At 37.3% G+C, this 15,549-nt stretch overlaps 1 protein-coding gene across 3 annotated transcripts in view; it reads right to left on the bottom strand.

Moving 5' to 3' along the window:
• Positions 1–12,450, bottom strand: part of LOC116783247 (transient receptor potential cation channel subfamily V member 6-like) — a 36,413-nt gene extending 23,963 nt beyond the window's left edge. The window contains exon 1 of one of the 3 annotated variants that reach the window (XM_032680608.1): positions 12,240–12,450. Coding sequence is in view for 2 of the 3 variants with exons in the window: in XM_032680606.1 (XP_032536497.1) it covers positions 598–728 (131 nt within the window). In the remaining variant the exon portion in view is untranslated. Of the gene's footprint in view, positions 1–597; positions 1,287–12,239 lie in introns of those variants that run through there. The other 2 variants (XM_032680606.1, XM_032680607.1) reach the window with 2 other exon arrangements.
• Positions 12,451–15,549: the final 3,099 nt, after the last annotated feature.

Consider the following 15,549-nt stretch of genomic DNA (forward strand, 5'->3'; position numbering starts at 1 on the left):
TTCTGGATAACATAAGCTCTAAGAGGAGTCACTGTACATGTTGACACCGATGTCACAGGGGTGAGAAACAGCAGTGCAACTAAGGAGGTGACTGACCACCAGAATGTTGGACAATATTAGGTCTGCTCTATCCCACAGTAAGGGTAACATTTAAAGAGACAGAAAGCAGAATCCTCACAAAAAAACCTCTCTGCTATTTCAACTGACTGTAGCATATACATCACACACAGTCTTAATAATAATGGTAATCATAATAATAATGATAATAGTAATAGTTAAAAACAAACCTTCATGAATTTTCTGGTGAGCTTTACCAATGAAGCAGGAAAAACAAGAGTATACAGTATTAATTTGTGACTGAAGTCCTGCACTCAGAGTAATTTAATTTCTACCTAGTAAATCTACCTGTGAAAGCAGATAAGATTGGCACTCCAGAAGCATTCCACCTTGAAAGGAGAAATCTGATAGAGAAAAGTGCTCCAGGGTTGTTTAAAGTTTATCTGCTGGCAGAAAAGCCTAAAGGGAAATAGTGAGTATCAGCTACAGGGAGAGAGCAGCAGCAGAAAGGGAAGACAAGAAGGCTAAAATACACTGTACCTTTTCTGCTGGAGTAAGTAGATTTCATCCAGATGTTTATCCCAGGATTTTTTGCCTTGCAACTTCTGACTTAGTCCATTCCAGATCCGGGAGTAGAAGGGATTGTTCTCCCCAAATAAAGGTACCCCCATATCAGGTCCCTTTTCCTCTGTTGCCTAGCTGCCTGAAAGCCAGCAATGCCCACTTGGAAAAAAGTCAAGAAAGGCTCACTACAGGTCACCACTCCTCCAACCCTGGTCGCTTACTTACAGAGGAGACTGTCTGTCAACTGCATCAGCTGATCAAAGTACATGTAAAAACACAAAATAAAATCACTTGTTCCTAGCAGACCATACCTTGAACCTCATCAATTACTTAGTTTCCAAAATAGCCCAACCCAAAGGTGTGTCTGATTTAGTAGCTCACCAGCAGCCTACCGCTCAAAAAGACCCTGTACAGCACTGAAGAATTCATGTAGCATCAAAGTCCTAGGCTTCTAGTATTTTGATTTTGAAGTCTAGAATTTAGAAGCAATCATCCTCTTTTTGTATCTCTGAATTCCTCTGGAAAGCGACATGTAAGCAATTTTGAAACAGACAGCTGAACAACTCAGGCAAAACACCCTTAAGGTGAGTGAACATGTGGGAACGTGCCCTAAAAGACAGGGCACTCTGGGAAGGTAGTATAGAGGAGGACACACCTCCCACCTCAGCTGTCTGCAAATCCCATTAAAGAAATTATCATTACAGACTCCACCTTCTCCACGTAAAACAAAATCACTTTACTCCACAAATTGGAACAGTTTATGTTGATTAATACATAAATTTTGCATATTTCATTTTCCTTCAATGTTCTAAAATATCTCATTATGTCCTCACATTTCTTCCAGAAAAATCTTATTTAGGAAAGGGATGAAAAATTTTATGTAACAAAAACTAGTTTTTGGAACAGAAAAACATAACTGGGGGGAGGGTGCAAAGCAGTAAAGCCACTATCAAAATGAAGAGAGGAGACATCCTTTTTCTTGTGAAGAAGCTGGAAGCTATGTAGGAGAAAAAAAAGAAAAGAAAAGAAAAAAAGAAAAGAAAAAAAAGAAAAGAAAAGAAAAGAAAAGAAAAGAAAAGAAAAGAAAAGAAAAGAAAAGAAAAGAAAAGAAAAGAAAAGAAAAGGAAAGGAAAGGAAAGGAAAGGAAAGGAAAGGAAAGGAAAGGAAAGGAAAGGAAAGGAAAGGAAAGGAAAGGAAAGAAAAGAAAAGAAAAGAAAAGAAAAGAAAAGAAAAGAAAAGAAAAGAAAAGAAAAGAAAAGAAAAGAAGAAAAGAGCTCCTAGTTTCTAATCTTTTCCCTAAAGATCTGTCCTAGTAATTTTGCATCTTGAATCAACAGAAATATCTCTTGCTTCTTATTCCGTTGTAGCAGAAAAGACTTCTGTTCAGGATGCCTGGACCTGGCAGAACCAGTAGGTAAGGGAGAAAAGTGTATAAAGCAATAGGGCTGAGTCATGTCTTTGAAATTCCTGATTTGTTAAGAGGTTACTTAGACCTACCAAACCAGGATCAATATCCAAAATTCTCTGAACTCATGATGTATACATAAATTGCCACACAGAAAAAAAAGTGTTTTAAGGCAAACTCGAGGAATCATATTCAAAAATGCAAGATTCAATGAATTGACCAGTTCAAGGAGAAAGTGTCAAGTTAATTTGTCATAATGGGAAACAATGTATTACTTGCTACATTGAGAAGTTAGAGTTTATACCAGCCAGGTGTTTTGAGCATGTATTGTGTTTTTAACAATATGTGAGGGTTTTCTTTAACAATTTTAATAACTGATGTTGTTATATCCTAGCACTGTGAGGGGGGGCGTGGGAGAAGCAACTCTCCTCAAAGTTGAGGAAGATATTTAGGCATTGAAGTGTTAAGTACCTGTGATTGACAAACACAATCTCCTTTAATCCCAAGCGCAGAATACTTTCTACTGCTTGTACCAAGCAGTACAAACCCTAGAAGACTGGTATCAGCAAGCCAAGCAAGCAGCAACCCACTCCTCCCTTCCCTGCGCAGCACTGCCACACCAACAGCAGCTCTGAGGTAAAGAAATGAGTAACAGTCAGACAGCAGGTTGAGGGGGTGTTCTCAGCTAGCCATGGAGGCAACTGCTGCAGCAGCCAGACAATTCAAACAACTGCAAACCAGCGTCTCGGGTGGACTCACCACATTGTCGTGGGCGTCTCATTAGAGCCCTCATTACAGCTTCAGAGTGCAGTAAAGCTGACTCAATAGTTTTCTTTTATCCACTTGTATGAACATAAATCTAAGACGTTTTCTTGTAATTCATCATATTACCATTTTCCATGGTAATAGAATATGGAGATGAAAGATGGATGAAATATGTAAGCATATGGTATGGACCACAGCTTCTTTAGCAGATCATACCTGTTAAGCACAGCTGGGCTTTTAGTCTAGTAGGAGGCTATAAATAGGTTTTTTCAAAAACTAAGGACTTGATAAGGCCTCGTAGTTGAGGGGTGGATTGTAAGTTTATATCGTTTTGGTGTATGTGGTTTTCCACACACCTGATAGCTGCTTTTAGCTCTTTGAATCCTTTTCCACAGCTCCTGAGTCATGCTGTGACTGGCTTCTAGCCCTTCAGCTCCTGACCTTATTCTAGTTCTACTTGTTTCTTATTCCAAGCTCCTACCTCAAATAGTGTCTTTATCTTGGCTGTCATTGATGCTCTTTGCAAGTGTTTGTCTTGACTTCTTGTTTCTGGCTTGGACTGTCTTGACTTCTTGTTTCTGGCTTGTACTGATTCTGACTGACCTGATTCCAGCTTGGCACTACCTAACAAACCTGGCAGATGATGTCAAAATCTCCTTACCCACAAATTCCCTCCTATATCTATAGTCCATCAGTATTACTGTAAGCATGAAGAAATTGCAAAATACAACCTGGTCAAATGTGTTCCTCACACTGCAGTGTCTAATGAATGAACTGACTTCTGGTGAACCTGAAACTTAAGCTAACATTTTCCAGCAACATACTTGAAAAGGAAAAATTGTTACAGGAAAATTATGGAAGAAGACTATAGGTAAATTTTTCATATAGTCTCCAGTTTTCTTTTCATCTCAGCCATCTTTTCAGTTCCTTCTTTCTTTTCAAAAATAAATCAAAACTGGCCTATTATAAAAGCAATTTCAGTGCTAATGTAGAGACAGACGTAATTTGCACAGTACCTAGATTCCTTTCCTTCTGAATGTTCCTGACCCTTACATTCCATGTTCTTACAAAACTCCTGTTAACCTTCCTGGAAATTTTGAGTGCTGAAGGTATGTAGAATTAAATCCAATGTGCTTATCTAGTGACAAATCAGGGTGGGAATCCTTTTTTATTTTTTTAATCTTTCTGTTTTTCTCTTACAGTGTCTTTAGAGGAGGAAAAATTGCAAGAGCTGGGTGATACTGATGTAAGTGCAATCCTAGTGTTTCACAGAATCCATAGGAATGTGAACTCTGAGTAGCAGGAAACAGAAAAGATAAAAGGCATTGTAAAAGTAAGGGAACCTTTTGAAAACAAAGGAGCAACAAAATTAGCTAGACATGGTAGATGTCCCCCATTTTGATTTTCTGAAAAGATTTTAAATGCTTCCATTAAGCACAGAAGATTATGTAACAAGTAGTATCAGGAAAACTTATACAAAGTGGCTTTTGTAGAGAAAGGAAAGAAAGGGAAGTCAACTCATTTATTATGATGACTTGAAATTCTCTTCTACATTTGCCTTCCAAATTTGGCCCCAGATTTTAAGCAACTGGTAGATAAATTGAGTAGCATAATTAGATGCTTAACACATCCAGAGCATTGTACAGCCATTGAACAGCCAAGTCATCTTGGCTGGCATACAGACAATCCAAGTTGTCTATGTCAGAGATAAGTATTGCCCCAACCCTTCTGCCTGGACAAATTTCTACACAAAGATTTACCTGTTTTGCCAGAGCCACCAGGCTGTCAAGTTGGTTCAGAATCTCTCTTTCTTCCACTTATTTACCCTGTCTTGTTTCATGTATTCTCTCTGAATCACATATATGCTCAAACCTTACAAACGAAATCACATTTTCAATTTTTTTATCAAATTCATAAATAAAATCACTATAAATATGTGCTCTTAAAAATTACCACTTCAGAAGTTACAAGAGAAATCCTGTCGTTTCAGCAAGAGCAAAAATAAAGTGCATGGATTGCATTCTCAAGTTTAGACTACCATCTTAAGAGCAAGAGTGGAAGTGCAGTATACAAGCAGATCACTCTTTCAACATAGTCCCCGTACATTTCTCATTGTACTGCAATTCTTTATCTGGAATCGCAGCATCTAATATAAGCTCTAAAGATGTGAGTTGTGAGAGAGAAGAACAAGAGAAGCAGAAATGCAGGGAAAAAGCAATGACAAATAACAGTTTCTAAGTGCAGACAGAACACAGAACAGAAAGTCAAGAACTTACCAAGTCAGCAGTAAAGAGTGATGTAATTTCTCAATATGTATAATGGATAATCTTCCATCTAAGAAGATTATAATAATAACTAGGCAACAACTGCTTTAAGTATTGCAGATATGTTAGGGAATCCTGTTGGACTGTGATATTTCCAGTTGTTCAAGTTATAGTATCTTACTTGTGTAGCATAAGAAAACAAAGTTGTGGATGATTGTATGGAAATGCACAGTATTATGTACAATGTGATATCACACAGCTGAGTGTGATACATATCAAACCCCAAAACAAATTAATGGAGGAAAATAACTAGATATTCCAGAAGCAGCATACTAGTGGTGTTATCTCCACCAGTCTTGAGAAACTCTTATCTTCACAAGATCTCATCTACTGGGTAAATATGAATTACTTAACCACCAGTAAATCACAGGTAACTCAGAAACAGACGTAACTTAACAATGCATTATAAACTATATCAGGGCATAAGTGTCCTGTAAGGATCTACTCTATATTACGCAATTAATTCTAATGTGTATTTCTGTGAATCTGTCTCCTGGCCTGAACAAGTGCAAAAGGCTAGAGGGAAGATGGTTTAAATAAAACTTTGTGCTGTATTATCTTAATTAATAGTATGGGCTTGTTGTATGCAAGTGTGCGTGTGTAGTAAGCCTGGTTAAGAGACTTAAAGTGGAATGGTCTCTACTTTTTGACTTGGAGTAGCAGAAGCAAGGCCAGCTACTTATGGTTAAGGAATGTCAGCAGAGGCACAAACTCCCCTGAAAGATGCATTCCTGAGGTCCTGGTCAGTTGGTTGAGGGATCAGCAATAGTTCCATCGACTGTTACAGAAAATCCTGATGCAGCAGCACTAGACTTCATAAAACGTACCCCACCAACATTTGCAGCAGACTTTGTAGCATTTCCAGGAATAGCCAAAAGGGAATTGAAGATGTCTGATGCATGCAGTCATATCAGCAATGTAAAGGAGATCTCTTAGTGAAATAGGTTCACCAAGAAAATTCTAATTTATAAACAACCTTGAATAAGTGAGTCAGTAGGATTCTGCCTCACTGGGAAAGCCCAGGGAAGTGTCCTGGGTGTTTTTCTACTGTTGTGATTTGAGCTATTAGCTAAGTCAGGCAACTTTCTCTTGCTGAGTTGGGAAGCTTACTTACTGGTGGTTTACGTAGGAGACCAATCCCCCAACCTCCTGCCTGGGGAGAGTGTCTTGGGGACTCAAGTACTGAATAGAAGCAGAAGCTTTGGAAAAGACGGACCGAGTAAATGTAAAACCAATAATCTAGTCCCTCATCTAGGGAACTGGTAGTGGGTCCTAACATTAAAATAGGTAATATAGAAAAAGTAAAAAAGGGTTTGGAACCTCACCAGTGGTGTAGACTAGCACAAAGATTGTGACAGTAGAATAATAAGATACAGAAATCAAACTAGGAGAGCCTTCTCATTTGTGGTTAGGAGTGCCACAAGAATAGCTAAGTCTTTCATTCCGTAACTGTATGTGTATGAGTTATGTGTATGAGTATGTAGGTCCTGCTTTTTCAGTGGAAATTCTTCTTGCTCCTAAAGGTACACAAAAGTGTGAAAGTATAGCTCAGGATGCATCCATAGCAATGCTAAACTGCAAATCCGTGGCTAGAAAAATTTTTGCAGTTTGGAAAAAAAGAAGAAGTTGATGTGACAGCTGCTTGGTTTTCATGCCTTATATTGTTGATTTGAGGCTGGGTGTGAGTAAAATGACTGCCAATTTCATAGCTGGCATCAGGCTTAAAGGATTCTCTGAGACCTCTGAAGTATGAATATATCTTGATTTGATTCTGAGTTTTTTGAGTCTTAGCCTGTAGCAAATGTGCTACTATGTCAGGATGGCAGACAGGAAATTAAACTTGGATTGTGACTAGTTTATTTTTGTTGCAATAGGTGACACTATTTAGTACTTGGAACACATGTCTGAGTTATGTTGCTGTCCAAAGCATCATTAGGGGAACTCCTGAACATAAATTTTGGTGGAAGACCTGTTCTGAAAGTTTTGGCAGTAGAAGGCAGAAGATCATAGGCAAATTCCAGATCTGACTGGTTGTTCTGGAAAATCAGCTTCAACAATCCACTGTTCCTAAAGCAGAGACAAGTAAATCTGCTTAATGCAAGATCTGCTTAATGCAAGAAACCGCTGTTTCTTTACTGACTAGTGGTGGAAGGAGTATTGACTGTGTTTACTTATATATGAAGATCATCTGTATTGCCAGGATAAAAAGCACAGAAGATAGGATGGGATCTAGTCTCCAGAATTACACAGATTCTCTTGAAAACCATACTTAAGCTCTCCTAATATGAAGTTGCTCAAGGTGGGTCTGAATTTTGACTGGGAAAAAAAATCTCAGATTGGGTGTAGATCTGAAGGAGTTGAAATCCCATCCAAACCTTGGTGGTTATGGTATCCAGTTATGATATCTGAAGAACTGCTTATAGAATTTTCTCAATAGAGAAGTGAGAAAGCAGATAGTGGTTTCTTACAGTAACTATTGGAAAGCCTTTGATTAGTTGAGTTTATCAGAGCTTGGTCCCAAGCCAACAGAGTTTTAAACGGTCTCCTCTGAAACAAAGTAGAGAAGCTAGATATGTTCCTCTCAAGGTGGTTATCCTGAAGGATATTCTTCAAAGTACTTGCTCTTAGATAGAGGAAGTATTTGTCTATTAATCAGCTTTGGTTAGCTAAGCCAGGGAAGGTTCAGGTTACTGTGTTACTGTGTGAGTAATGCTGTTCTTTGTGTGCAGGTATGGTATTACAATAGTTAAGAAAGATACTCAAGGGCTCTAGCACTCATTGCCCTGGGCTTCTGGGAAAAGGACTATTATGCACCTCATGGAAAATTTTATGGTAGAAAGTGACGAGCGCTGTACGCAAAGGGAAACTGATTCGGGGAGAAGGCAGAGAACTAAACTTTAAATAAAACTTTATCAGCACTGAGAAAGGAAATGACAAATCTCCTATAAGATGGAACTGATTGTTTTTTATTTAAAGCATTTATTAAAGTGACTACTAAAACTAAAACAATTTATTTGTATATTTAGTTATTTATTAGCAATTTGTTACGTTCCCCTTTACTTCTGCTGCAAAAGCTGGTGATTGAGATCTTTTTGTTTAGATTTTTGTTTTTCCTCAGATTCTGTTGTGTTCACTCTATTTAATAATGCAGGATTCTTCTTTTATTTTGCCTGCCATAACAGTGTGCTGTATCAGAAAGTTTCATTTCATTATCATTCTTTTTCATTTCTTGTAATATGTTGAGGTTTTCTTCAGATTCATGTTATCCGATTAGACTATCAGCTGATGAATTTTGAGCCTGATATACCACGAGAACCAAATAGTTACATTGGTATTGCATGAGTATTTGCATTGGTGATTAATTGCCTTCATCCCCGCCAACAAATTGATAGCAGTTTTACTCCATAGCAGAAAGAGGTTTGTCATTATAACGACATAATTAAGAACAGATGAATGATCAAAATTAAAAATTACACTTTCTTCCCCCTGAGAATGTTGAATATACCAGAAAGCTGTTCCCTGAAACAGATCTGCACTAATTAAAAAGTGAGTACAGAACAAAAGTTATTCTGAGAAGTCAGGTCTTTGGCCCCTCTACGTACACCAAGCACAGTCAAATTTTTCTATTATGAACAGTCTCCTGAAGCTTTTGAAGTGTATGTTTTCACTGACAACTAACCAGGTTCTTAAGTGGAAAGAATTTCCATTAACTTACATAACCTTGAATAGGGCTGACATTTAGAAAAAAAACTATTATTACTATTATTATTATTATTATTATTCCCTTTGCAAGTATGATTCATGACTTTTTCCAGGCAGAGGCTCATTTATAGCCTCCCTAAAGTCTCTTACTATCAGTGGCCATGAACCAAACAATTAAATATGCTTAAATATTCCTTAAACTACATCTTAATCAAGGATTTCTTTCTTTTGTTGATTAGATGATCCAAAATCACCTTTTCCTTGAGTGACCAACAAAAAATCACTTGTGCTGCTGAAAGTAATGTGTTACAAAGATCACGACAAAGCATCCCGATTTGGTATAGTAAAATTGCATTAGGAGGTGACTCAGTGGTGACATCACATCTCCTTGATGAAGTCCTTATGTCCCAATATGAGCTGTGGTCAGTGTACGTCCACTATCACTAAACACAAGCTCAGATCTTGGTTTAATACTCAAAAACTGAATAGCAAATATAAATGCATATTTTATTTTACTTATTCACAACTGTCTCCATAGTGAGTGTCCTAGTTTTAACCTATTTGTCTTCATAGTAATAATTTTTTAAATTATTTTCTGGACTGCAATGCATGAGTTTTGGAGGATTTAGCTAAAATAAGCTTGCAAGATCTCAGTTTACAGAAATGAAAAATAAGAATTTGCCTTTCATAACACCTGGAAAACAACTGTCTTCCCAAGATGTACCCTCTATCAAATAATTTTAACCTTGATCTATTTCAAATATGTACACACTGAAGGTACAACCATTCTGTAATCACCATGGTATCTCCCTGTATTAGCTAAAGGATTTTGGATGAGAATCTACCACAATCAGGCACAGCAGCCCAGAATTCTGATACTGATATTGTTGCCACCAACCAATTCCATTAATATAGAGCTAGCTCGGGTATCTCACTACTACAAACTGTAGAGTAAACCTCCTTCAACAAAAACCCTTTTATCATTCTCTGCACACCGCAGTCCCCTGTGAACCAACCTGCTTCTTAATCTGGTATCTTTTGAAACATCTATGATTTTGTGTTTATACGTAGGAAGAAGCAACTTCTCATCTGCTCCTCATGATTTCGGAGTAAATTTGCTGGAGGTTCAAGGCCATCATTCTCCAAAAAAATAAAATGGTAGCATCACTTTTTTTGGGAAAATACTTCTTGAGGCATCCTGTGTAGCCTCTCACTTAGAGTGAGGCCTTCACAAACACACAAATCAGATCAGCTGAAGCTTTTAAAGCAGACCATCTCCCATTAATACAGCAGAATAACCAGCATTAGGGCTCAAGTCCTTACCCATCTTCTGAGTTTAAGACTGTAAGATCAGAGGTCACGTCTTTAGAACTGCTATAAGAACACTGTATCTGGTTGACCTTCATCCAAACCCTGGGGAAAAGACCACAAAGTATTTTTCCACCTGAACATCCCCTGTGCACCCACGGCATTTTTCCATAATTTGCCCTTTGGAGTCACCAAGTTTATTGAAAAAGAAATGCTAACCTAACACACTTATTCAATTTGGCTTCTCCTGAGTGTGGGATTGGCAAGGAAAATTGTTTCTTAAAGTCTTCTCTGTATCTTAAGTTTTTCTGAAGTCAACTATAAATATGTTCATGTGGTGCCATATATAAACTTAATTTGAAAACTGATTTTGTCTGTTACAGACAAGATCATCAGTAAAGTGCTTTGGTTCCAAAAAGTGTAATGTCACCTCTTTCTATTTTCTTATTTAGGCTATGTAGAGTTTTAAGTCCTCCCTCATTTGGAAATTTCCTTTTCCTAACTCTTTGATTTATCTTTATTTCTACCATCCAGTGACAAAATTCTGATACCTGTTTTCAGGTATCAGAAATAATATATTAAGAACTTGGAGTATGGCAAGCATGTACATCAATATTCTAGTGCTTATAAAACCCATAGGACTTATTTTGACAACTAATTTCCACAGTTCACAAAACACTGCTGATTTGCAGTGATCTGCAGCTCTGCACCTATTTCATGGAAACTTTTATCTCCATAACATTTTCAGTTAAAAGTGTCTTTGAAAAGGTTACATTTTTGTCAAGGAGAAGTTAAAAATAATAAATTGGAAGCAACAATACTGACAGCATAAATTTAAACTCTATAACTAAACTTCTTTTCTGAACTGGTAGTTCCCTTAGCTATGGATGCTATGTCTGAAACTACCTATACTATTTCTTTGCCACAGTATGATGAACACAAAGTCTTAGCTGCATTTTTAGTTCACATGGAGCCATACAGTGACAGTGTTAAAGATATGTTGGTGATGACTCCATGAATTGGAGCAGTCATTCAGCTACTCTTCTTTTGTTGCATTACCTGTGGGAGATAAATTTTGTAATAATAAATAGATAATAAATCACAAGGTGATTTAACACTAAATAATAAATGGCCAGTTTTTCCACAGCTATCTACCCTAGGGGAATGATATGTATTGAAACCTTACCCAGATGAACAAATTACTTTGAAAAACAGAAGGAACTTATTATAGGGCTAATAAAAGATTGTTTTGCAATTTTGGGAATACTTCTCACTACTGGGTAGCAAATGTAATTTCTAGCATTTTTATGTTTTTTGGCAGTTCTTTAATATTGCCTAGCCACTGTGTAGTATTATCCTTTCCTATGAAACTATATAAAGTATTTTTTATATTAATAGCTATTGCTTATGTTATGTAGAAACAGCAAACATTTCAAGCCATGAGTAGGAAGTCATGGGGAGAAAACCCTTAGAATACACTTTTTAACTATGTCATTTCACATGAAAAGAAACTCAGAAGGCAGTCACATCAGTTACTAAATATAAGGCATTTGAACTTCCCCACCTTTGGTGTTCATCTTCAAGAAAACACTTGTGAATCTGCTATATTTGGAAATAAAGAGGAACAGCAACAAAAAAAATCTTCAAAACAACTTCTGCTATTTGTTTCCTAGGGCTAGACTACAAGACATAAACGAAGAAACTCAGTAAGAACCTGGGCTCAGGTGCTGCAGTGGTGGGCACGGTTCACATTCCAAAACATACAGATCATATTACAGATTGGGCATCACATAATCAAGAGTATTATGGGAAGAATGCACATTCTGACAACTTCTGTCCTCTGTTGCAATTCTGAGAAAGCATGACAATAATATCATACTAGGGAATACTTCTGCCACAACTACACTTTCAAAACATGTTCACTTGCATTAGAAACAGCAAAAGTTGTTTGTTGGCAGTACCAATACATTCCCATTTTGAAAAGAATATCAATAAAAGGGAGGGTCCCAGGTTTAAAACAGCTTTATCCAATAGATAAAAAGAAGGTCAAGCACACTACAGAAGATGTAGATAATGCAAAGCATCTAAGATATCTTTGCAGCTGCAGCCATTACCTGTCCAATCTGTCCTGCAACACAGTCCTCTCAGTCCAAATGCTTCACAGTAGGACACAAACACTTCTCTCTCCCTCTCCAGACAACTCTGTTTACACAATTTAAATAATTTCCCAAGAAATAACATTGAAACATTCAATTTTGGGTTGACTGGCTTTGTTTCAGCAAACTGAAAGAAATAAAACCCCCAACACCCTAACACTTTAGAGTATCGCATTGTGTAACTTCCTACGTCAGACTCCTTGAAGACTATTTGTCATACTCCCACTTAGCCAGCACACATGCAGGTACTACTTGAGCAAAATCCTGGCCTCAATGAAGCCATGGCTGTTTTGCAACTGACTTCTTTTCAAAATCCATACAGTTACATTTAAAGTGACAGTGCAATCTCTTACATCTTCCGTTACAGGAAGTCAATATTGCAGACCCAGGCTTACAGGCACCGAAGGCAGAAACAGTGCAACTGGAACAGTGAAGCTTTTCTGAGTTGGAGGTAGAGGGATACTGGAATGATATCTGTCCCATGGGAAATTCAGAACTGAAAATTACCAAGGTTAACATATAGTGTTCCATAGCTATTTAGGAAGTATGATTAGATTAATAAAAATGAAAGAAGACTAATTTTCTTAATAATCATATTAAATTGTTTAAACACAGATTTAATTATTTAGTTATTTTTAATACTATATATTTTTCCTTGCTAGTAAGAGTGACTGAAATATATTGCATGACACAGATTGTGCAGCTTCAGGGGCAGTTCATAGTAACACCTCTGGCAGCAGTGAACTATCACAGTCTTTCTTACCAACTACCTAATTATCTTGCATCTCCATCTTATCATTGTACTGCCCTCATTTACCCCAAACCAAATTACAGCCTGGAAGGAGATTGCAGCAGTGATTTGTGTACCTTATCTGATGAGTAGTTACATCGTGTGGTCAACTCTGGAATGGGTTCAAGAGAAATTAAGACAGAACCTTGTATAATTGCCCGTTTATAAAGAAAACATGTCAAAACAATGTCACTGATGTTTTGCCCGGGGAGAAAGGGATTCAAGGCCCTGAAAATGCACCTAATGACTTTTGCATTCCCACGGTTGTTATACCATCCCTCTTCTCTGTATTTTCAATAAGAAAATGGAGAGCTGCCTCACATTCTCATTTGCAAGAACCTTGGGTATATGTAGCCTCCACCCATTTGGAGGCCTCATTCTATTGCTATAATGATATATATTAATTTGTTAAATAATAATAACAACTAATTACAGTTATTAATGTAATTAAATAGTCATTAAATTGTATCTTTTTCTAGATAGGCCTTGGATCATTTCACAAATTAAGAAAACCATTAATATCTACATCATAAAAGCTGAATAAAAAGCAGAGTTATGGATATATGCAGATTCCATGGGAAGTGAACATAACTTGCATTGTACAAGCACTGTAATGTCTTCTGCAGAAAGACTACAGTGCATCTTGGACTGAATCCCTGAATTTTTTGAGCTTTTTTAAAAATTACTTCCTTGATTTCATTGCTAAAAAAAGAACCCTGAAAATATTAAGCAAGCATAATTAGAACAGAAGGCCAAAAAAATTTCCCATATTGTTTTTCTCATAATTTAGTATAGTAATTTTCTTAAGAACTTGCTTAATAACAATGACTTTCTGAAATAATAAGTATAAGAAGCTGAAATTCTTTTCAAGTAACTTATTTTCTATGTTGTGTCTACATTTGATCAGGGCAGCCTGAAGTAAATTAGAGAAAAAAACATAAAAATGCTTCAAAACAAGCATAGTGAGACTGTTGTAGAGGAGATTTCAATACTTACTGAATGCATATTGAGGTGGTTGATGATTGCCATAAAGATATTTGGGTAAATGATGTGAGGCTTTACAGGCCATACAGGGGGGTGTTTCAACAATTAAAGATTTTCTCACTCCTCTGTTGATGATGAAGGAATCAGGTTCTTCATGTATTTAAAAAGGAGGTCCAGCAGTTGGTGGAGTAGTCTGATTTAGAAGCTTCCAGTTGTGATCTTTCTCTTTTATCTGAATTCACTTCATTCGAAATGAAAGGCAGGGCTGTTTATTTCCATTAAATCTAGATATTTAAAAAAATGAGTTAAGTCTAAGCATAAAAACTAGTTTATCCTGTACTAGTACAGCTGTTTGAGCTAGTTGGAAAGGACTGCCTCATGGAGGTGACTCATTGTGTTGCTGTTAAAGACCAGATTTAATACAGGCTTGATTCATACTATATGTCTTTAGTATAATTCTGCTGTTATTATTTTAAATAATTAACAGTAATCCAAGTAAAAGAAAATGAAAACAAAAATTGCACAAGAAGACAATGAGAAGAGAAAGTGGCTACACAGCCTCTGCCTCAGTAGAAATCCAATTTTCATTCCTTTTTTAAATAATGATCCATCACTCCCAGCTCAGAAGCTTTTCATTTGTTGTTACTGTGTCTTGGTGAGATATGCAAAATATTTGGAGAAAGGATGTTATCTTCACATCTTGCAGGTGATCTTGCACATCTTGGGATGATACAACCTGGCTGCTGGTACCTTCTCTTAAAAGAAGCACGATATTTTTATTTTTCAGGATCCAATATTAGTGGTGAAAAGTGGCCAAATTTTGAAACCTCAGACAGGTTTCTGCTCTCTTTCACCCTTCCTTCTAAGTTTTCTATTTACTGATGACCTTAGAAGCTGTGAATTCTGCATGAGAAAGCAAAGAGGGGGGGTGCCTGCCTTCCTGTGTAATGCACAGGATAGTCATGAGATACAGATTCTGGCAACTAGTTAGCATTCTGATAATAATGCATGACAGACAAATGAAAAACACGGTCTGCAGAGGGGAACTAGTTTCTCAGAATTTGCAGTGCACATTTTGACTTCCCGCAAGATCGGGTCAGTAGCCATAATATAGAATAGACTGCAGTCACTTCACTACAGACCTCTGTTCACAATTATCTATGGCCTGAGCTGCAGCAGCTGATTCATCTCAAACCCAGCATCCATCATTCCTGTCTTGCAGCTACCTGCCGTTCCCACCCTATAGTCCCAAAAACTGCCAGTTCTCTCTGTCCTGCTCTGCATCTTTCCACTTATTTCTCTTCTGGGATCTTCACAAAGTTCTGCTTGTGCCATTCCCCGCTAGGCTGTTGCCTGGCTCTCGTGGTTCTGGGCACTTACAAGGGAATCTGCTCCCCTTTACAGACTGCAGTATCCCCGAGTTCTCAGTCTCTATCTGTTTTCTGATCGGGGCATCAAAATCAGCCAGTGGGTGTGCCTTTAGTTTCCTGGCAC

This window comes from Chiroxiphia lanceolata, chromosome 2 (assembly GCF_009829145.1).
Source record: "Chiroxiphia lanceolata isolate bChiLan1 chromosome 2, bChiLan1.pri, whole genome shotgun sequence".
Lineage (NCBI taxonomy): Eukaryota > Metazoa > Chordata > Aves > Passeriformes > Pipridae > Chiroxiphia > Chiroxiphia lanceolata.